We start from the raw sequence: 22,577 nt of genomic DNA, 5'->3' as shown, positions 1-22,577 counted from the left end.
CGCCTTCCACGGTAACCACCCTCGGAGTGGTTGGTTCCCATGTCCACCCATTCACCTACTACTACTACTACTACTACTACTACTACTACTACTACTACTACTACTACTACCCAGGAACGGGCTCTTCTCTCCAGTCCGCCGCTCCACGCGCAGCGCAACCGATGACGCTCTCCTATTCATTCATTCGGGCGGAAACGCATTCCAACGCTTTCGCCATAACCTCCTCCTTCTTGAGTGGCTATCACGTGGTGGCTTCCATGGCAACCAACTTCCGCTTGCGCCTTACGCTGTCGCCATAGCTGCCGTTTTCCACGGTAACCACCCTCGGAGTGGTTGGTTCCCATGTCCACCCATTCACCGACTACTACTACTACTACTACTACTACTACTACTACTACTACTACTACTACTACTACTACTACTACCCAGGAACGGGCTCTTCTCTCCAGTCCGCCGCTCCACGCGCAGCGCAACCGATGACGCTCTCCTATTCATTCATTCGGGCGGAAACGCATTCCAACGCTCTCGCCATAACCTCCTCCTTCTTGCGTGGCTATCACGTGGTGGCTTCCATGGCAACCAACTTCCGCTTGCGCCTTACGCTGTCGCCATAGCTGCCGCCTTCCACGGTAACCACCCTCGGAGTGGTTGGTTCCCATGTCCACCCATTCACCTACTACTACTACTACTACTACTACTACTACCCAGGAACGGGCTCTTCTCTCCAGTCCGCCGCTCCACGCGCAGCGCAACCGATGACGCTCTCCTATTCATTCATTCGGGCGGAAACGCATTCCAACGCTTTCGCCATAACCTCCTCCTTCTTGAGTGGCTATCACGTGGTGGCTTCCATGGCAACCAACTTCCGCTTGCGCCTTACGCTGTCGCCATAGCTGCCGCCTTCCACGGTAACCACCCTCGGAGTGGTTGGTTCCCATGTCCACCCATTCACCGACTACTACTACTACTACTACTACTACTACTACTACTACTACTACTACTACTACTACTACTACCCAGGAACGGGCTCTTCTCTCCAGTCCGCCGCTCCACGCGCAGCGCAACCGATGACGCTCTCCTATTCATTCATTCGGGCGGAAACGCATTCCAACGCTCTCGCCATAACCTCCTCCTTCTTGCGTGGCTATCACGTGGTGGCTTCCATGGCAACCAACTTCCGCTTGCGCCTTACGCTGTCGCCATAGCTGCCGCCTTCCACGGTAACCACCCTCGGAGTGGTTGGTTCCCATGTCCACCCATTCACCGACTACTACTACTACTACTACTACTACTACTACTACTACTACTACTACTACTACTACTACTACTACTACTACCCAGGAACGGGCTCTTCTCTCCAGTCCGCCGCTCCACGCGCAGCGCAACCGATGACGCTCTCCTATTCATTCATTCGGGCGGAAACGCATTCCAACGCTTTCGCCATAACCTCCTCCTTCTTGAGTGGCTATCACGTGGTGGCTTCCATGGCAACCAACTTCCGCTTGCGCCTTACGCTGTCGCCATAGCTGCCGCCTTCCACGGTAACCACCCTCGGAGTGGTTGGTTCCCATGTCCACCCATTCACCGACTACTACTACTACTACTACTACTACTACTACTACCCAGGAACGGGCTCTTCTCTCCAGTCCGCCGCTCCACGCGCAGCGCAACCGATGACGCTCTCCTATTCATTCATTCGGGCGGAAACGCATTCCAACGCTTTCGCCATAACCTCCTCCTTCTTGAGTGGCTATCACGTGGTGGCTTCCATGGCAACCAACTTCCGCTTGCGCCTTACGCTGTCGCCATAGCTGCCGCCTTCCACTGTAACCACCCTCGGAGTGGTTGGTTCCCATGTCCACCCATTCACCGACTACTACTACTACTACTACTACTACTACTACTACTACCCAGGAACGGGCTCTTCTCTCCAGTCCGCCGCTCCACGCGCAGCGCAACCGATGACGCTCTCCTATTCATTCATTCGGGCGGAAACGCATTCCAACGCTCTCGCCATAACCTCCTCCTTCTTGAGTGGCTATCACGTGGTGGCTTCCATGGCAACCAACTTCCGCTTGCGCCTTACGCTGTCGCCATAGCTGCCGCCTTCCACGGTAACCACCCTCGGAGTGGTTGGTTCCCATGTCCACCCATTCACCGACTACTACTACTACTACTACTACTACTACTACTACTACTACTACTACTACCCAGGAACGGGCTCTTCTCTCCAGTCCGCCGCTCCACGCGCAGCGCAACCGATGACGCTCTCCTATTCATTCATTCGGGCGGAAACGCATTCCAACGCTTTCGCCATAACCTCCTCCTTCTTGAGTGGCTATCACGTGGTGGCTTCCATGGCAACCAACTTCCGCTTGCGCCTTACGCTGTCGCCATAGCTGCCGCCTTCCACGGTAACCACCCTCGGAGTGGTTGGTTCCCATGTCCACCCATTCACCGACTACTACTACTACTACTACTACTACTACTACTACTACTACTACTACTACTACTACTACTACTACCCAGGAACGGGCTCTTCTCTCCAGTCCGCCGCTCCACGCGCAGCGCAACCGATGACGCTCTCCTATTCATTCATTCGGGCGGAAACGCATTCCAACGCTTTCGCCATAACCTCCTCCTTCTTGAGTGGCTATCACGTGGTGGCTTCCATGGCAACCAACTTCCGCTTGCGCCTTACGCTGTCGCCATAGCTGCCGCCTTCCACTGTAACCACCCTCGGAGTGGTTGGTTCCCATGTCCACCCATTCACCGACTACTACTACTACTACTACTACTACTACTACTACTACTACTACCCAGGAACGGGCTCTTCTCTCCAGTCCGCCGCTCCACGCGCAGCGCAACCGATGACGCTCTCCTATTCATTCATTCGGGCGGAAACGCATTCCAACGCTCTCGCCATAACCTCCTCCTTCTTGAGTGGCTATCACGTGGTGGCTTCCATGGCAACCAACTTCCGCTTGCGCCTTACGCTGTCGCCATAGCTGCCGCCTTCCACGGTAACCACCCTCGGAGTGGTTGGTTCCCATGTCCACCCATTCACCGACTACTACTACTACTACTACTACTACTACTACTACTACTACTACTACTACTACTACTACTACTACTACTACCCAGGAACGGGCTCTTCTCTCCAGTCCGCCGCTCCACGCGCAGCGCAACCGATGACGCTCTCCTATTCATTCATTCGGGCGGAAACGCATTCCAACGCTTTCGCCATAACCTCCTCCTTCTTGAGTGGCTATCACGTGGTGGCTTCCATGGCAACCAACTTCCGCTTGCGCCTTACGCTGTCGCCATAGCTGCCGCCTTCCACGGTAACCACCCTCGGAGTGGTTGGTTCCCATGTCCACCCATTCACCGACTACTACTACTACTACTACTACTACTACTACTACTACTACTACTACTACCACCCAGGAACGGGCTCTTCTCTCCAGTCCGCCGCTCCACGCGCAGCGCAACCGATGACGCTCTCCTATTCATTCATTCGGGCGGAAACGCATTCCAACGCTCTCGCCATAACCTCCTCCTCCTTGCGTGGCTATCACGTGGTGGCTTCCATGGCAACCAACTTCCGCTTGCGCCTTACGCTGCCGCCATAGCTGCCGCCTTCCACGGTAACTACCCTCGGAGTGGTTGGTTCCCATGTCCACCCATTCACCGACTGCTGCTGCTACTACTACTACTACTACTACTACTACTACTACTAATACTACTACTACCCAGGAACGGGCTCTTCTCTCCTATCCGCCGGACCACGCGCAGCGCAACCGATGACGCTCTCCTATTCATTCATTCAGGCGGAAACGCATTCCAACGCTCTCGCCATAACCTCCTCCTCCTTGCGTGGCTATCACGTGGTGGCTTCCATGGCAACCAACTTCGGCTTGCGCCTTACTCTGCCGCCATAGCTGCCGCCTTCCACGGTAACCACCCTCGGAGTGGTTGGTTCGCATGGCCACCCCATTCACCGACTACTACTACTACTACTACTACTACTACTACTACTACTACTACTACCCAGGAACGGGCTCTTCTCTCCAGTCCGCCGCTCCACGCGCAGCGCAACCGATGACGCTCTCCTATTCATTCATTCAGGCGGAAACGCATTCCAACACTCTCGCCATAACCTCCTCCTCCTTGCGTGGCTATCACGTGGTGGCTTCCATGGCAACCAACTTCCGCTTGCGCCTTACTCTGCCGCCATAGCTGCCGCCTTCCACGGTAACCACCCTCGGAGTGGTTGGTTCCCATGGCCACCCCATTCACCGACTACTACTACTACTACTACTACTACTACTACTACTACTACTACTACTACTACCCAGGAACGGGCTCTTCTCTCCAGTCCGCCGCTCCACGCGCAGCGCAACCGATGACGCTCTCCTATTCATTCATTAGGGCGGAAACGCATTCCAACGCTCTCGCCATAACCTCCTCCTCCTTGCGTGGCTATCACGTGGTGGCTTCCATGGCAACCAACTTCCGCTTGCGCCTTACGCTGCCGCCATAGCTGCCGCCTTCCACGGTAACCACCCTAGGAGTGGTTGGTTCCCATGGCCACCCCATTCACCGACTATTACTACTACTACTACTACTACTACTACTACTACTACTACTACTACCCAGGAACGGGCTCTTCTCTCCAGTCCGCCGCTCCACGCGCAGCGCAACCGATGACGCTCTCCTATTCATTCATTCGGGCGGAAACGCATTCCAACGCTCTCGCCATAACCTCCTCCTTCCGTAGCTATCACGTGGTGGCTTCCATGGCAACCAACTTCAGCTGCCGCCTCCCAGGGTAACCGCCCTCGGAGTGGTTGGTTCCCATGGCCACCCATTCACCGGTTACACTGACTACTACTACTACTACTACTACTATTACCCAGGAACGGGCGCTTAACAGCTATAGCTGTAAAAACAATTCTATAGGTACTTGGCATTTCCAGCACTCCCTTTACGTCAGCCACTAACTGGTCTGGAGTGTGCACAAATGGCTTCACAACTCTTAGCGAAGTATGAGAATGCACTGTTTCCGAAATTCTGAACTCTTCTCTCCATTAATGTAGGATTTTGCAAAGGCAAAGCACATGGGCGCGTAACGAGAGAGGGGGTTGAGACTCACTTTTTGCTCAGGTGCCTGGACACGTCGGACTTCTTGAAGCCCTCGAGGTTGTAGAGCCTCTTGGCGAGCCGCGAGGCGGACGGCATGTCCACCGCCTTGGGGCTGTAGTGGAAGGAGCGCAGCGACTCGGCGTCCGACTCCTCGTCCGTGGCCGCGTCGTCCTGCTGCGCCGCCAGCTCCTCCTCCAGGGTGCCGCCGGAGTGCGCCGAAGGCGGCGAGTCCAGCTCGAGCGTCTCCGAGGCGTCGGTGCGCGACGCCGTGGAGCCGTTGGAGCGCGAGTGCTGCATCCTGCGCGCGCCGCGGGCGGCCGCGCGCAGCGACGAGTCGAGCAGGGCCGGGTGGCGGAACTGCGACTCGCTCAGGTCCGGCTCGGCGACCCAGTCCTCCTCGCGCGAGAAGCCGTCCTCGTTCTCTGGCGACAGCTGGCTGGGCGAGCTGAGGTCCAGCTCGCTGGCGTGCACGCGGTCCGCTTCCTCGGAGCCGAACGCCGACGCCATCTCGGACGTGCAGCACTCCAGCTCGCTCAGGTTGTCCTCTCGCCGGCCCGAGGAGGAGGACGCGCTGCCCGTGGTGGCCGTGTTGTCCTCCGACGAGCCGGCGTTGTACGTCCAGAGCACGCGCGGGTCGTCCTTGGTGTCGAGCAGCGTGTTGAGCGACGAGGCCATTTCGTCGTCGTCGATGTCGATGCTGACGGCGGCCACGGTCCCGCGCGCCTTGCCCAAGTGGTCGTCGCTGCGCGAGGTGCGCACGCCAAACGAGCCCTTCTTCTCGGCCACGGGGCTCTGGAGAGAGGAGGCCTCGCGCTTGGTCCCCCGCTGCGGGTCGCCGCCTCCGGGGCTCGCCGGCGTAGACTGCGTGCGCGGAGCCTTGGTGCTGCTCGCCTTAGTGATGATCAGGTCTCCCGTCATGGTGAACAGCTCGCACTTGCGCGCCACCGCCGCCGAAGAGGACGACGTGGACGGCGATGACGTCGCCTCGTCGCCACCCGCCTCTTCCGCCGCCGCTGTCACGTGCTGCTGCTGCTGCCCCCCGCCGCCAGGTGTCCCGTTCTGGCGCGGCGCCGCCGGCTCGCCCGCCGCCGGTGACTTGAGCCGTTCACTCGACGCGGCCGCCATCATCTGGCGTCGCACCCGCTCCTGGATGGCCGGGTCTGCGAACGACGAAACGAAAGACGACGCTGTTGCTGCCGGGCCGCCGACCGGGCTGCTGCGTTCGCGTCGGGTTGCGAACGGAAACACGCGGTAGATGCGTGCACGTCACAGCTCCAAAGACGGCCGCCCGGAAAGGAGTGTGTAAGGCGAACCTTAGCGTGCGCTGCGCCGTCCCGTGACGACGTGCAAGGCAAGCCGCCCAACTCGCCACGCGGCGTGCCGGTACTGACACGAAGGGCCGCCATCTTAACGGAAAACTAACGCGAAGTAAAATCGCAGTATTCGACCAATTAGAACTGGGAGCGAGCGTTCAAAACACGAAGCCTGCATTAATCACTGCTGCTCGCGGTCATGCGGCACGGCCGCTTAAACAAGCCCTCACGGGCCGACCGCGGCCGCGTTTCCAGGTACGGGGGCGAACCTTTTACCAGCACACGAAGACAAGGTGGTGGTTGGGAACCTCTCGTAATCGATGTGTGCCCGGAGGCAGGGTCCCAGAAGGCTCCGGGCCCGCCTCACTGCCCAATCCTTGAGCCATGACAGCGACATGGCGGACGGCATCCGAGCGGCCCGCGTTCACCGACACCGGCGGTCACAAAACAAAGCAGCGCGATGTTCGCGTCTTCTTCTTCCTCATCGTCTGCCTTGGCACGCGCCGGTAACGACCAATAGGCGCAAACAGTGAATCCGCATAACACAACGATGAAAAGCGGCATTTCAAGTGAGAATATCGCCTAAATGGCCCTATCAAGAAAAGAAAATACGAACCAAACCCGAGCGACTGAATTTTACGCAGTTTGCCTGAAACAATTATGGGCGTTGGACCAGGTCAAGCAAACTAAAAAAAGTAAGCAGTAAGCGTTAGGATATTAACCTTAAGATAACTTTCCTTGAAATTGGTTTTTTAATGCCGTGATTTGCGAAACAAATTTGAAGCGAAAAGCTTCACTACGCTAGTCAACACCGCGCTTCGCGCGAGCCGGCGTATGTCGGAGCACGAGTGACGTCACGCACGGCGCAGGCGGCCGCCGCCGACTCCGTCCCCTGTTTCTCTCTCGCTCCCTAGTCACGACTGCGCATGCGCCACTAGTAGCATCGAGCCACAGGTGTTCCGCCGCTGCGCAGCGCCTTTCCTGAAAATCCAAATTTCAATTTTCAGTTTCCTCTTCTTTCCCTCCCTCTTTTATCCCTTCATTTACGGCGCGGTTCGGGATTCCACCGAGATACGTGAGACGGTTACTGTGCCGTTTCCTTTCTTCAAAAACGAAACAAAACAAGTGAGCCGACGGCGTTCATAGAGTTCATTTTCACGAAAGGAAAGGCGCACAACCGGCTCCGTGGGTCAGTGGAGACCGCAATCTCGCTTTCGCTTTGTATATGGTTTATGGGGGTTTAACGTCCCAAAGCGACTCGGGCTATGAGGGACGCCGTAGTGAAAGGCTCTGGAAATTTCGACCCCCTGGGGTTCTTTGACGTGCACTGACATCGCACAGTACACTGACCTGTAGAATTTCGCCTCCATCGAAATTCGACCGCCGCGGCCGGGATCGAACCCGCGTCTTTCGGGCCAGCAGCCGAGCGCCATAACCACTCAGCCACCGCGGCGGCTGCTTTTGCTTTGTATATCCTGGATTAGCTGGGATAATCCACATTAATTTTTATCACTTAAGCTAGAACTGCATCTTATCAGCTCGTAAGCGTTGTAAGGAATAGAGATTGATTTTGGATGGATGAGGCGCCAGAGTTAGCAAAATAATGTGTATATTTTGTGCATAGGGCAAATCTCTGAACATGCACCTGTTAAAGCCCGATGGCTTATGTCGACAAGACAGCACTAGCTGCCTGCTTTGCGGCAGAATACTAGGCAGCCACGGGGTGAAAGAATACTGCATTACGAAGAGGTCCCTATAGCCACCTGCTTCTAAGTCATGAAATAAGCGGATAAAAATTGTTCTCAAAAGGAGCATCACTGATGCGGCTATGGGTTGCAACCTTAAAGCTTATAAATAGCTTGCGACGACTCTTAAGTGAAGGCACCTGGTCGTTGGTATCCACACGAAAGAAACCTGTCCGATTGATATTCTAAAGCACATTTTCCTTCCATTGTTTTGTTACGAAAAACAAAGAGCAATATTACGTTTCTCCATCCCTTGAGTCAATCTATAGCGCACATGCCATGTTGAGATGAATACGTATATATACCGGGTGTTACAAGGAAGACTAAGTAATTTTCAAAAACTGGATTTCTGAGGCAAAAACATGGCTTTTGCGGCATGGTATTGCCAGGGTTGGCGGACGCCAGAAAATCGGTGAATCATCTTATTTATAAGTGAGATGGTTAACTAATTATAGTAAGCTGGTTACCTAATTTCCAACAATTAACCTTTTGACTATTAGAGTTAGGCATCTAGTTCCAATTAGAGATTTGTATCCGGCCGTTAGGGACCGCCGTATCAGTTTTTGGAATTTCGAAAACGCGATTACCGCCGCCGCTGTGGCTCGACAAAATTTGGCTGCATCGTGCGAAAATGGTACGTGCGCTTTCGAAATCAGGCAGGCAAAGCAACTCCTCCAGTGCCCGTAACTAGTCGAAAGAGCCAAATTTTGTAGAGCCACAGCGCCAAGCGTAATCGCCTTTTCGAAATTCCAAAATTATACGGTGGTTATTAACGGCCGGCAACAAACCTGTAATTAACTAGAAGCCTAACACTAATAGTTAAAAAGTTAATTATTGGAAATTAGTTAACCATCTTACTGGTTAAGATGATGGACCGGTACTCTGGCGTCCGCCAACCCTGGCTGTACCACGCGGCAAAAGCCATACTTCTGCTTCAAAAATCCTATTATTGAAAATTACTTAGTCTTGCAACACCCTGTGTGTGTGTGTGTGTGTGTGTGTGTGTGTGTGTGTGTGTGTGTGTGTGTGTGTGTGTGTGTGTGTGTGTGTGTGTGTGTGTGTGTGTGTGTGTGTGTGTGTGTGTGTGTGTGTGTGTGTGTGTGTGTGTGTGTGTGTGTGTGTGTGTGTGTGTGTGTGTGTGTGTGTGTGTGTGTGTGTGTGTGTGTGTGTGTGTGTGTGTGTGTGTGTGTGTGTGTGTGTGTGTGTGTGTGTGTGTGTGTGTGTGTGTGTGTGTGTGTGTGTGTGTGTGTGTGTGTGTGTGTGTGTGTGTGTGTGTGTGTGTGTGTGTGTGTGTGTGTGTGTGTGTGTGTGTGTGTGTGTGTGTGTGTGTGTGTGTGTGTGTGTGTGTGTGTGTGTGTGTGTGTGTGTGTGTGTGTGTGTGTGTGTGTGTGTGTGTGTGTGTGTGTGTGTGTGTGTGTGTGTGTGTGTGTGTGTGTGTGTGTGTGTGTGTGTGTGTGTGTGTGTGTGTGTGTGTGTGTGTGTGTGTGTGTGTGTGTGTGTGTGTGTGTGTGTGTGTGTGTGTGTGTGTGTGTGTGTGTGTGTGTGTGTGTGTGTGTGTGTGTGTGTGTGTGTGTGTGTGTGTGCGCGCGCGCGCGCGCGTGCGTGCGTGTGCGTGCGCGCGTGTGTTTGATGCAAGCTTCAATAATTGAACTTTTGGGGTAAAAATAACGCTTTTGCGACATAGTATTACCAGTGTTGGCGGAAACCGGAAAGCCGGTGAATTGTCTGAATTAGTAAGCTGGTTAACTAATTTCTGATAACTAACTTTTTAACTATCACAGATAGGCAACTGGTTGCAATTAGAGATTTGTAGCCGGTCGTTAGTAATAGCCATATCAGTTTTCAGAATTTCGAAAGCACGATTATTGTCGGCGCTGTGGCTCTACAAAATTTGGCTGCATTGTGCGACAATACATGCGCTTTCGAGAAGCACGCAGGCGAATCAACCCCTCCAGTGCACGCAACTAGCCGAAAAAGTCTTTTTCTCGAGAGACAGCGCCAAGTGTGGCTCGAGAAGGGCAGGCAGGCGAAAGAACCAATGAAGAATAAATGGCGAAATTGCAGTTCACGCTTACAGAAATGTTTTGGCGTCGCTATACAGGGTGTTTCACTAAAAAAATTTACGCAAGCTTTAAATACAGGCTTTTTGAGTTAGAAGACCGCTTTTTTCGGCACAGGCTTTTCAGCGTTGTAGTGCATCAGAATACAGCTGAGAGGTGCCAACTAGCAGGCTGGTCAACTAATATTGAATAGTTTACTTTTAACTATTACTGTTAGGCTCCCGAATTATAGAGATGCGTGTAGCCCACCGTAAATGATATCCAGATCAGTTTTTGGAATTTAGAAAACGCAGTTTCCTTCGGCGCTGTGGCCCAACAAATCTTGCCGACATCGCGCCAAAATGCATGCGATTTCGAGAAGCTTTCAGGCAAAGCTACCTCTCCAGAGCACGCAACTCGTCGAAATAGCCAAAATCGGCGCGGACATGCGCCTGAGCGATATGATCAGTGATAGTAAGTAAGCTTTGTCAGTAAATATAACCCTCGTAATAAATTCACGCGAGTCAACTGCCATTAGGACTCCGTGATAGCTAATTTTTCCATACTGATCCCGAGCGGAGGCGCTAACAAGACGACTGTGGGAGATCGCGGACGGCCGGTCGTCCCGTTATCCGCTACGCCTCGCCATTACGGCCGCCGGAATGGAAGCTGCGCGTGTGGGCCAAATGGCATTTTTAAAACTCCCGCCGTCGCGATTTTTTCTCTAACTCGTCATCAGTGCAGGTGAAAACTAAAGCTCCTATGAGCGTTATTAGAAAGAGCTGCTGTTTGAATAAATCCATTATAGCAAGTACTTATCTCAGCCCCGCCAGTGGCTCAGTGGCGATAGAGCATTCGACTGGCGAGTCCCCGAGGCAGCGGGGTGGAGTCCAGGCAGCGATGGCCGCATGTCGACGGAGTCTAAATGCAAATTAAGGCATTCGTGTGCCGTGAAATAATCAAGAGGTCGCGATTTTTTTTCTTCGATGCCTTCATAATTAGGGCATTAAATAGTTAACCTTCACAGAAATATTTCTGTCAACGTTAACCATTTAATGCTCTAATTATGAAAGAATCCAAGAAAGAAACCGTGACCTCCTCATTATGCTGGCTCAAGCGCCCGCACTCGAATGCCAGTATCTAATATCTGTTAGCGTGGCTAAAATTTGAGAAACCGGTATGTCGCTAATTCGAAACAATGGGCATTTGGTCAATTTTCAGCAGCCCCGAGTTGCTTGGAAGCCCAAATCGAAGGCCTCGAGCCAACTCGATGATGGCCCAGGGACAACTGGGGGCTTTTCACGGAACAAATGTCTTCCCATTCTTCCTCCAAATGTCAGAAGGTGAGAGATGGGGAGCTGTAGGACAACAGCTGGAAATCGCACATTCGCGCCCCCTTTTTCTTCGCGCACAGCTTCCCTACGTAGTACGATACACGTTTTTACCGGAAAGCTTTGGCTATTGGGAATGCGTGTTGAACACCAACGTTTGCATCCGACCTTCATGCAGTAATGAGTATGCGGCGTGCAAACGGCATGTCGCCTATTCGCGACACCGGGATTTAAGGATTTCAACCGTCCCCTCCGGTCGCAATCAGCTACGGAGCCCTCCGCTATGTCGCCATTTACAGCCCACGCGCTACTTCTGGACGTCAAACCACACGTGGCGAAAATCCACATCTCTGACCGCGAAAAACGAACCGCAATCAGAACTGAAACTGACGCCGAAATAGTTGGCGGAATGGGCCTTCGCTGCTAAGTAAAGTTGCCGCCTAAAGCTGGTACCATTTACAAGCTACCTTCCGCACAAAATGCCAAGGAGCTAAGGACGGAGACATGGCGACTCATTGTCATTTACAGAGTGTGGCTAGGAGTCGGACGTTATAGATATTATTGTCGTTTCTGTTTATGAAACAAGATAAAAATGATAATAAATGCTGCTCGCTGCATTTACAACAGCATCAAGGCTTCACAGGCCCTATTCGACCATTCCGGCAAGCATAAGCAAAAATTAGAGATCACTGCGGCTACCCGCATTGGAAGAATGCGAAAGCTTTGACGCCTCCTCGACACTGGTCGCCTTTCAAATTTGGCGCCATGGTTGTTTTCTCGTTCACTTGACTGATTGGTTAGCGATTAACCCTGATTATAGCCTCGTTTCACCCCGGCAACCATTTCGAGTTTTCAAATTTTCTGCCACGCTTCGTTTCCACTCACTCACTATATACCCGGTCATACCTCTTAATTCACCTTAATTCTACTTAATGCACCATTAATTCACATTTAAATCCCATTAATTCACCTCAATTCACAATTAATTCACCTTTATTCACAATTAATTCACCTTATTTCACTTTATATACTCCTGACACTTTCTAAAATCATAAATTACTGATTACATTTCGATTAACTGAACATTTCCCTCGTTTCATCTCAGTATTCATTTCAGACTTTCAAATTTGGCGCCACGCGTTGGCTCCGTCCACAGTTCCGGTCACGCGGTTCCACACTTCCGGCATTTTCAAATTTAGCGCCACTTTTGCTCTGGCACCGCCCACTTTTTCGACATTTTCAGCCCTAATTAATTAGCTAGTCATTCAATTTTGAAATCTTTTTCGGCCAGTATGCTCCCATCATGCTCTTTCGATTACAACCACTCGTTTGTCGCTACCTCTATACTGAGTTGCCCACAACTGCTACCGACATATTTTGCGGGCACGATCCCCGCCGACAGAGCCTAGTAAAGCTTAGGTGCTTGTATACGGGTGCATGCGGCTGCACGATCTGCCTTTTGCGTATGACGTCGGCACAACGCGCCGGTCTGACATAAAATGAGACTTGGAAACCATTCCGACTAGGAACCATTCGGCCCACGTCACCGCAGGAGTGGATCAATTCAAACAAGAGCATCACACAGGCTGATGCGGTCACTGTTTGGACATCCTTTCCTGACATTGTCAACAGCCCCGGGCAACCCGCAGAGGAACCCATCCCGGACACAAACGGCAGCGCGAAGGTCTCTTCTGGCTCACCAGACATCGACCCGGAAATAATTTCTTCGCTTTTGCGCGCTGCGTCGAGGGGCGTAGCGTTCGAGCCACCGGCTTAGACCGCGCTCATTCCACGGCCATTTTACAGCAATCACTGCGCGGCGACGCCCACAGCCGTCGCTTGTATGCACGCAACGCGAAGGCGTAAGTGGTCAATTTTTTTCTTATTTTCCTGTCTACCGGTGAGAAGAGGCCAGCGGGTCGGATCACGGAGCGGCTCTAGGCTGGGCAGAAACGTCGCCGAAGTGTGAAATGTAAGGGTGCAGGCCCTTTTCCACATTACGAAAACTAGCTTTTAAACGCGCACATCCGTCAGGATTGCAAGCCACGAGTTTATTGCTGATGCCGGCAAACGAAAGCACGCTGCTCAACAACGCCTCTCCACTTGACCACCCCATGCTGACCAATCCTGCCGAACAGTTCGCAAGGAACAGCGCCCGCAAAACGCAAAATGATGGGGGTGACCTTCTGAGGACGCACTCAGCCGACGGCGGGGAAGGGCGTCGGAGAGAGTGTCCGAAAAACAATGACGGCACTTGATGCACGTACTATACGGTCCCTCGAAGCTACGTGCCGTGTGCAGATGTCTGGGAATGCTTGCTGCTCGACTTGGCGCCGTCGGCCGACGCCCGGATGTCGAAACCCAACCCGTTGTGAGGTGCCTGGTCGGACAGGAAGGTGCCCGCGAAAGACGATCTGGGGCGCATGCACCCGGCAGACGGTCACCTTGGAAAGCAAGCACGGCGCGACGCCACGACTCCGTTTTGTCTTTTGTATTTGTGCGACTCTGCAATGACTCAACGCGCGCGGTCTCAACTGCAGAAACGTAACGCTCATTCAGTACCTCTACAGCGCACCCCATTGGCTCGGTTTCATGAAACTCCGCCGCCTCGTACCGAGGTGAGCTATAGGCGCCACTACTGGAAGCACGCTTGCGACCTGGAGCGCTTTCATTTCATCCGGAACTTTCCGCGCTCCAACGCAGTTGTGAAAACGGATAGTTCGAAGCAAAACGAAAGGGGGGGCACTTTATTGACACGGAATCAAAGATCGCTCGCCAAAAACATGAGAGCAATACGTTTTTTTTTTATCTAGCCTTTTGCACTATTCCTTTTCCAGTTCGATGCAAAAGGAAACAACTGGCTTTTGGGTGCCAACTAAGCCTTCCCTTCCATACAGTCCGAACCTTTACGCCCAAGCAGCCTCGTATATCGCGCACATCTCACTTCGAGAAGAGCGGACAAAGAAACACGACGGAACACAATTCCCAAAGACCCCAAAGGTCGAAACTAAGGCTTGTATGTCTTTGACTTCGTTATGGCGCCACTCTGGGCACGAAACAGCTATATAGGGACGAAAAATCACAAGACAGGCACGCAGAGCTCCGTCTCGCTGTTTCGTACCCAGAGTGGCGCCATAATGAAGTCAAGCAAGAAAAAGCAACTAGGCCCATTAGTAACGTTACTACATATATATATATGAAGGGAGCCAACAGTCACCGAAACCAAGGTGCATAGGGGAACGTTATTTTTTTTAACGTGTAATGCTTATCAGTGGGATAATATTACTTAGATTAATAAATCGCTTAAAGAAAATTACGTCACGCTCGCGGTAATACAGGACGTGCTACGTCCGCCGCTATGGTCGAGGGTGGCGCTGGTGAACACTCTCAAGGTTCGCGTGCACCAAATAAACATAGATACCCACGAGAGCAGCAGATTGGGCAGCCGTCGCCGTAGCTCAGTTGGTAAGAGCACCGGACGCGATATTCGGAAGTCGTGGGTTCGGATCCCACCGGCGGCATGGTTGTTTTTTCTGCTGCTTTATATAAGTAATTTTCTTTAAGCGATTTATTAATCTAAGTAATATTATCCCACTGATAAGCATAACACATTAAAAAAAAATAACGTTCCCCTATACACCTTGGTTTCGGTGACTGTTGGCTCCCTTCATAAGTTTGTCAAACGGGCCCTTCATTAACTTTACCTTGTCTGCTAATATATATATATATATATATATATATATATATATATATATATATATATATATATATGTGTGTGTGTGTGTGTGTGTGTGTGTGTGTGTGTGTGTGTGTGTGTGTGTGTGTGTGTGTGTGTGTGTGTGTGTGTGTGTGTGTGTGTGTGTGTGTGTGTGTGTGTGTACGTTTTACAGATGTGAACAGATACAGGGCAGCAAAAGTAACGCGCCCTGCATGCGCACGTTGGGAACTCGGTGCAACCAGCTTCAGTGAGACAAACACGAAAACACCGACCGAAAATAAAGCGGCTGGCCGCTGTCGTGATGCCCGACTGACGCTACCCACCATGGGCTGATGTTCGGTGCTGAGCCGAAACGCTATAATGTGGCTCAACGAACCATTCACTATTTACCCACGAACACAGCCCGCTCCGAGTCTGGTCTGCACCGCTTCGCGGACTGCTGCTCGGAGATGAGTTGTTTCCGCCTGCGTTTCAATTTCGCCCAGAGGACCCCCGGGGCGGACAGCTGTCTCGAGCAGGCGTCTTTAAGCCGGAATCAATTTTCCCGGGGACGGCGGACAAGCTGAAAGTGCGCGCTCGACTTTCCGAAATACACGGGACACACTTCGAAATATTTCCTCCTTTCTACGATGCCGCGGTCGAACGAGACGCACGCAAACACACATGCGCGGACGCGGGTGCGCGCAAAGTGGGCCAGCGACGGTAAACATCGCGCTGAGACGCTTCCAGTCTTCGACGAATCACGGGCTACAAGGCAAGAAAGTAAACAAGAAAAAGCATGCAGAACCGGACAGTACAGCGTATGCCGACCGGACAGTACACGACCGAAGTGCGGGTGCGGATGAGCCGACCAACACATCGGATATATAGTATTTGCAGTGGCCCTCAGTTGCGGCGCGATGGCGCCTTTTCACCACGGTTGCTTCTCGGCGGAAAGCGCGCGCAGAGCGCCGTCGAGTTTGTGCATTGCCGACGAAATCGCGTTTAGCCGCGGGATATCAGCAGTCCTCCCACTACTCATCGGGCGTTGTGAATTGACGCCGAAAAAGAGTCCGAGTTAAAGGGCCACAGAAAGAGGTGTTTGACCTTGGCTTTAAAATGCTTCCACTATGTAGAGTACAGGCCACCGATCGTCCATGCCGCGTACGAGGCCTCAAAAGCGAGCGGGAAATTTACAATACATTTTTAAAAATTCCCGCTTTCGCACCTCGCGGCGACGCGCGGTGCCGGGCTTTCGCACGAAAACCTGGCAGACGACGTAACGTCGTGCAGATGACGTCAGCAGCCGGGCGTAATCATTGGTTCACAGCGCAAATTCTTGCCGACGTCACGCGCTACCGCGGCCGAGGCCACTCCGCGCGCGCCGCAGCCGGCGGAGGTAGGGGAGGGGCCGAGTGAGTGAGTGGGGCCGGCGGAGGAGCACCGCCGTCTTGGCGTGCGAGAGGAGAGGGAAAGGCGCGAAGACGCGGAAGTTCAAATTTTATCTGCATGTAACAGCTTCCACAAAACGCATTAAAATGATCCTTGCTGGAGGATAATTATGAACCGTCGTCTTTTAACATCCCAGACTTATCGCACCTTTATTGGGACCCCCTTTCTGGGTCCCTTTAAGTAGCCCACACACGGCCAGATTTGACACGCATTGGCAGCTGTCTGGTCCCGAGCGAAGAAAGGGTGATGGCTCGCACAGCGAGCACGTTATCAAGTCACTCGGGCGACTCTGGGGATGCGCAGAGCTCGTTTCGAGGTGCCGAGCACAGGCATGGATGGAACCGGCCTCTCGACCCGCACCGGAAGGAGCTGGGCGTGGTGCAATGCACTGTCAACTTGACTGCTCAGCAAATGTTGACCAAGGGGACGAATCCCGACGTGGGCCCGCGTCTTAAGGTGGAATGCGGGGGCCGATGCAAATGAATTTCGATTTCGCGCACTGTCTACACATTATCCAGGCGAGAACTCGTCTGTTACCGAGCAAACACGCGATACAAAGTGGGAGATCACTGGAGCTGACCCTCGCCTCCTGGTCCACCATATATGGTGCAACAGGGGCAAAGCTTTATTCGCTTTTTGTTACCTTTTGTAAAAGCCCTTCCGCGGCTCTCTCTCTCTCTCGCTTCTAGTCTCTCGCTCTCTCTTATACGCACGCACGCACGCACGCACGGAAAGAAAAGTCCCATCTGAAACAGCAACTGTTGAGGATCTTTAATTTTAGAATTTCGATGCTTGGGCAACAGCGAAAACACAGCACACTTATGTGAAGGGGAAAGCCGTCAGCATTTTCATTTTTGCTTTTCTACTAGGCGTTTGAATTCCTTCTTCGCAGTAACGTCGACGCTCCTCACTAGTTTTGCCATTAAATGGCCGAAGAGGAATTCCGCTGCCGCGCTCACGCGAACAAATCAGGCCAACCGTTAGTCAACTATAGGCCACTTTTGTACTATGCTGCTGCGCTGTACGTATTTGCTGTAGCAGACTGGTGGTCGCCGCGGGCACACCGCTGAACCCGACAGCCCTTAGATGGGCCCGCCTCCAAATTGCTAGCAGTCAGTCGGAGGTTAACGTGTTCGACCATTTGCGGGTTATGCCACTGGTGCTAGTTACACAGTGGCACGGGGAGAAAATCAAATCGTCCTCAGTCAGCTGCGACGCTGCTAACTGCGCAGGTGGCGGTGGGTCGTCGCTCGTCAGAATCATCAAAGTGAAATCGTTTCTGCATTGTCCCTGAGAATCATCCAAGCATTTCTTTGGAGCTTGCAAGGAAGCCGGTTCGACGAAACTTACAGGAACTCTGAAACAACATTCGCTCGGGTTGACCTTACTACGTCAACAAGACTTTTCGTCTCCTCTTTGAACCAGAGTTTCTTAATCCTATACCAGTCACGAAACACCGAGTCGAAACCCAGCCAGCACCTGCGGCCAGTTTCTGAAGTGTCATGCCGCTTGTGGCCCCGCCTAACAATCAGCTTAACAATAACTTGTTGGAGGCTCCCAGCCACCTTTCGTTCTTGTTTTCAATGGCCCTCAAGGTTCATCTGATTGCCGCAAGAGGCGTGACAATTCTCAAACACTTTAGCCCAACCAGAGCTTCGGAGTTTGGGAATTTAGCGATTGGTATAATCAGAGAGATCTGTGCTCAGAACTACGAGCGTCCTGTAAGAGTAATCACTAAGAAATCATGGGCCAATGTGCAGCGTCTTCTGAAGACTCGTTTGTGAACGCGCCGCCTCCACTCTATCACGCGGAAACCGGCGATAGGGAGGGATATATTATTTTCACTTACGCAGAAGTAGCCGTCCCTGAAAAAAATTAACCCAGAATGATGGCAAGCGAGTGAAAGAAGCCCAGGAAGGGTCAGGATATTTGAGGGCCTGTTCAACCTGACTGGCCTTTAATCTTCTGACTATACTATAAATCGAACAACGGCGAGCGATATGCTCGATCGGCCTTGCTGAAACCGAGCGCCGCCAACAAGAATGTATGGGCATGTTCGTGAGGCTATTCGCTTTGCTTTCCAGTGTTGGCAGGGGGGTACTCGCTCAGCTGCGTCTCAAATATGGAACAACTACTCAACGCGGAGCAGAGAAAAACGGCCGAGCGCGACAAGCCGAACCCGTTCGCAAGGAGCGACGCATTTCCCTTGGCTGTGCCCCGTCTACAAAAATAAATAAATAAAATGCGACAGCGGTGCCGACGCCAGCCAGTGCGTCGCTTCCCGCTATACCGGACCTGAAGAGGTTTTCGTTATAACGCGGCCTATGCACAGCAGACACGGGAATAATTCACGCAGTCCGGTAACGTGCGTTTACGGCGTACCGGATAAGCTTGATGCACCGCTCCCGGCCTCTTTATTTTTTCTCAGGTACCTCCGCTTCAGCCATGCAGGGCTCCGCCTACAGCATTAGTGGCCGAGGAAAGAGGCTGGCGCGGCATTAAAGTCTCTCTTCTTGCGCGAGACGTAACCACACATCACTACTCTAACCAAGCGATTACCATGTTTTTTACCAACTTTTTTTTTTACTTTAAGGTGTACGCAGTGATTTAATAATAAGGCGTAACTGAAATACGCACATACTCAATTCGTTACGGTCGGACCAGGCGGGACCATAACCCGAGAAATGTCGATTTTGTGCGACGTACAGTGAGGCGGCTGGTTACGGCCTGTAACACGCTCGATGTTCTAAATCCAGCTTTCTCGGAGATCCCTTTTAATTTTAAGGCGACTGCGCATTATTGTAAGATACTGTTACGAACACATTCATGGGAATGTCCTAACCTTCTGATGCGCAGCAGAATCTTGAATCAAAAGTTCGTCCTGCATTCGCGCCGAATAGTTAAGACCGCCACATTGAAAAGCAATGGGGTGCGTTTTTGAAAATTAATGGCAGAAAAGCACAAGCGCCCCGCGAAGGAATCTCCGGACATAATGATTCTTACGGTGCAATCTTAAGATACGCAAGAAAAAAATAGCGTTCATAAACAACTTCCCGTCGAAAAAAAACGCGCCTGTCCATAATTCCTGGGTACGTAAGGGATCTTTAGTACGCGAGGCACCGGAATTTCGGAAAATGGGACGACTGCGTCGAATAAAGAAAACAAAAAAGAGACAAAGTGAGGGGAAGTGGAAGACTTCCGTGCATCAGCCTGCTCGGTGCTGCACAGCGCTCACCGATTAGCTGAAGCACCGGAAGCGAATTAATGTGGAGCTAAGCCATAACGCAAAGCGTCGTTCGACTGCCAAGATAGCGAGGCCCGCGTGGCTCTCGAAACGTACTCGATTAGGCGATTCCACTTGCCGCCCAGACTCTCGAGGAGGTGAAATCACGAAAACAGAGAACTTGGAGACGACGATGTAATCGTTTTGGAGAAATTGGAGACGGGGCTACAGTATCCATAGCCTCGATGGCGCGCATGCATGTGGGAAAATTGCTACAGTGTGAGTGGTGCGAATGGCCAAGAGCATGTCGGAGCAGCTTGCTCGCTGTTTGTAGCAGGAGCCTGAGACTGAGAAATACTGCAAAAATCGGAATATACAGGGCGTTCCGCTAACTCGCACCACGGTTTTAAAAAAATGACAACGCGCTACACGAAGGCTTGAATGGAGCAGGGTTGTACGCAATCGTCGTGGCCAGGTCTTCGTATTAGGCGGGTGGGCTTGATCAAACGCACAACGCCCCACACCCCAACTTCATGCCGAACCCGGTAGATCAAAATCCTTTAGCAAAGTGCAGTTTTGGGCCAGTTGGTAAATCATGATTTGCAGGTAGGCTTAGCGCGCGACAAACGAGGACAAGCAGCGCTCGTCCCGTGTCCCTCTCTTGCCCTCGTTGGTCTGGCGCTAAGCCTACCTGCCGATCAAAATCTTTAGCGAAAACTGTTCAATGAAAGCTCCCCCGGCAAAGCATGCACTGATGCACTACGTTCGCACCAAATGAAAGCAGAAAGCAGGCGTCGGTTAGCGGAAGTAACACCTGCGCCGGTGATTGACACTACAGGACAGCTCGCTCGGCCAGAACGGAACTTCTTAAACACAGTTATTGCAAATGCATCGTACACCCCGTCCATAGTTCACAAGCGATCTCCTGCCACACACGACGCACCTATGCACAACAGGTGCACCCACTGTCAAGAACACTGTGGAGCTGATCGACAACATCTTATATGGACTAGCCCATCTTTCTCGCGATGGAGACACAAAATTCAGCGCACACTACATGAAGACATGGCCACCCTAGCACACCCGATAGATAAAGCACCGCAGCACCGCATGCCATCGCGGCATACGGTAGTGAGAACGACCTGCTCTGAGTGCAGTGTAAGGGAGTTCGACTGGCTTACGACGCGCAGCTCTGAAGGCCATCCAGACGACCGACTATAGAAGTTGCCTCTGCACCTACACCTCCATCCCTCCTCCTAATTCGCCAACAGTGACCGAGCGCCATCCCTTCCTTTGAGTAAAGGCTTTATTCATTGATTCATTCACTTTATATGCGCCCGAATTCCCTTATCATTTAAACAAAAAAAAAGCGATTTTTTGTACTTTTAACGTTTGCGGAAATTTTTCTTGAGCGAAAATTGCTGACAATGTTGAGAAACGTCCCATCTCAAAAAAAAAAAAAGAAACCCGCGATATTTATAAAGTGGCACGTGACTGCGCTTGGCCGCGCGCTTTTTTTTTCTGCATGCGCACGCGTCCTTGCGACCATGCGCACGGGCGCGCGAGGGCGCGTTGCGGATGAGGTGCTGCACGACCAAGTTTGCAGCATGCGGCCGAGCGGACGACTCCGGCTCGTCAGTGCTTCCCGTGCGGCAGCACAGGCATCTGCCGTAGCAAAACACGAAGATATCTTGCAGTACGAATACACACACATTGATATGGTGGCTCATCCGAGACATGTTTAGCTGCGAGACTGTTCGTAGCAGGTAAAACCCCGATCGGCTGTGATAGCCGTGGGTCTCGGCGCGGCCAAGTCTGACGTCCGCGAACGAAGTCGCAACAAACTTTGCAACACCGCCGGCGAGGTTCTAAAACAGCGTCGCGGGGAACGATTAACGTTTGCGCTATTTCTACTTCAGAAAGTGAAAAAAAGGCATCACACCGCGATCCTGACGCAGCTCGTTCGACCGGTAGTCGGCTAGACTCCGCTGAAGACCACCCATATATGCAACCGTTCTATCTCCGATCTAAGGTGTTTGCCTCCTAATATTTGAAGAGCGCCCCCATTGAAAGTTACGCTATACCCTAACATGCATGCAATAACGATTTCAGAACGACGACGCGATTCGTATCGCGAATTCTCGGAGCCAAGGATACGGGACTACAACAAGCTATATAGGTTAGCAGTACAGTCATATTCGATCGCTTGTGACTATAACAGGGAAATTCACATAGCTGAGATCAGGCACAGGTTAAATCACCAGTTATCCAAACTTTTTTACATGTATTATAATTGCCTTTATTTTGTAGCTTTTTCATTAATCCATGCACACTTTAGTTATCATCTATAAACGTTGGTTGTCACTGTCAAGTAAACAGGCCTCCTTGCTGTCTGCCCACTTAAGTGTTATTGCAAAAGACAATTATCTATTCATCGAATAAGAAGTGTGTGTCTGAATTGTGCATGTATTAAATATTCCTTATTTACACTGTTGTCGAATACGAGCCCAAATGCACGAGAAAATTATGACATTCTCAGTAATTTGGAATATGTAAAATCAGCTCTAACTGCAGCAGTTGTGCACTTCACAGAAGAGCGACTGTGCAACAGTACTGATTTCTCTCTGTAATG

General features: G+C 51.9%; 1 protein-coding gene across 1 annotated transcript in view; it reads right to left on the bottom strand.

The window, feature by feature from the left end:
* LOC144115117 (uncharacterized) overlaps nt 1-22,577 on the bottom strand; it is a gene marked incomplete in the record, with an annotated part of 149,375 nt that overhangs the window by 78,375 nt on the left and 48,423 nt on the right. The window contains 1 exon segment of the mRNA XM_077649281.1: nt 5,156-6,305. Within this exon segment, the coding sequence (XP_077505407.1) occupies nt 5,156-6,305 (1,150 nt within the window).

Source organism: Amblyomma americanum, chromosome 1 (genome assembly GCF_052857255.1).
Source record: "Amblyomma americanum isolate KBUSLIRL-KWMA chromosome 1, ASM5285725v1, whole genome shotgun sequence".
Taxonomy (NCBI): Eukaryota; Metazoa; Arthropoda; class Arachnida; order Ixodida; family Ixodidae; genus Amblyomma; species Amblyomma americanum.
This window is presented reverse-complemented; position numbering and strand designations above follow the sequence as displayed.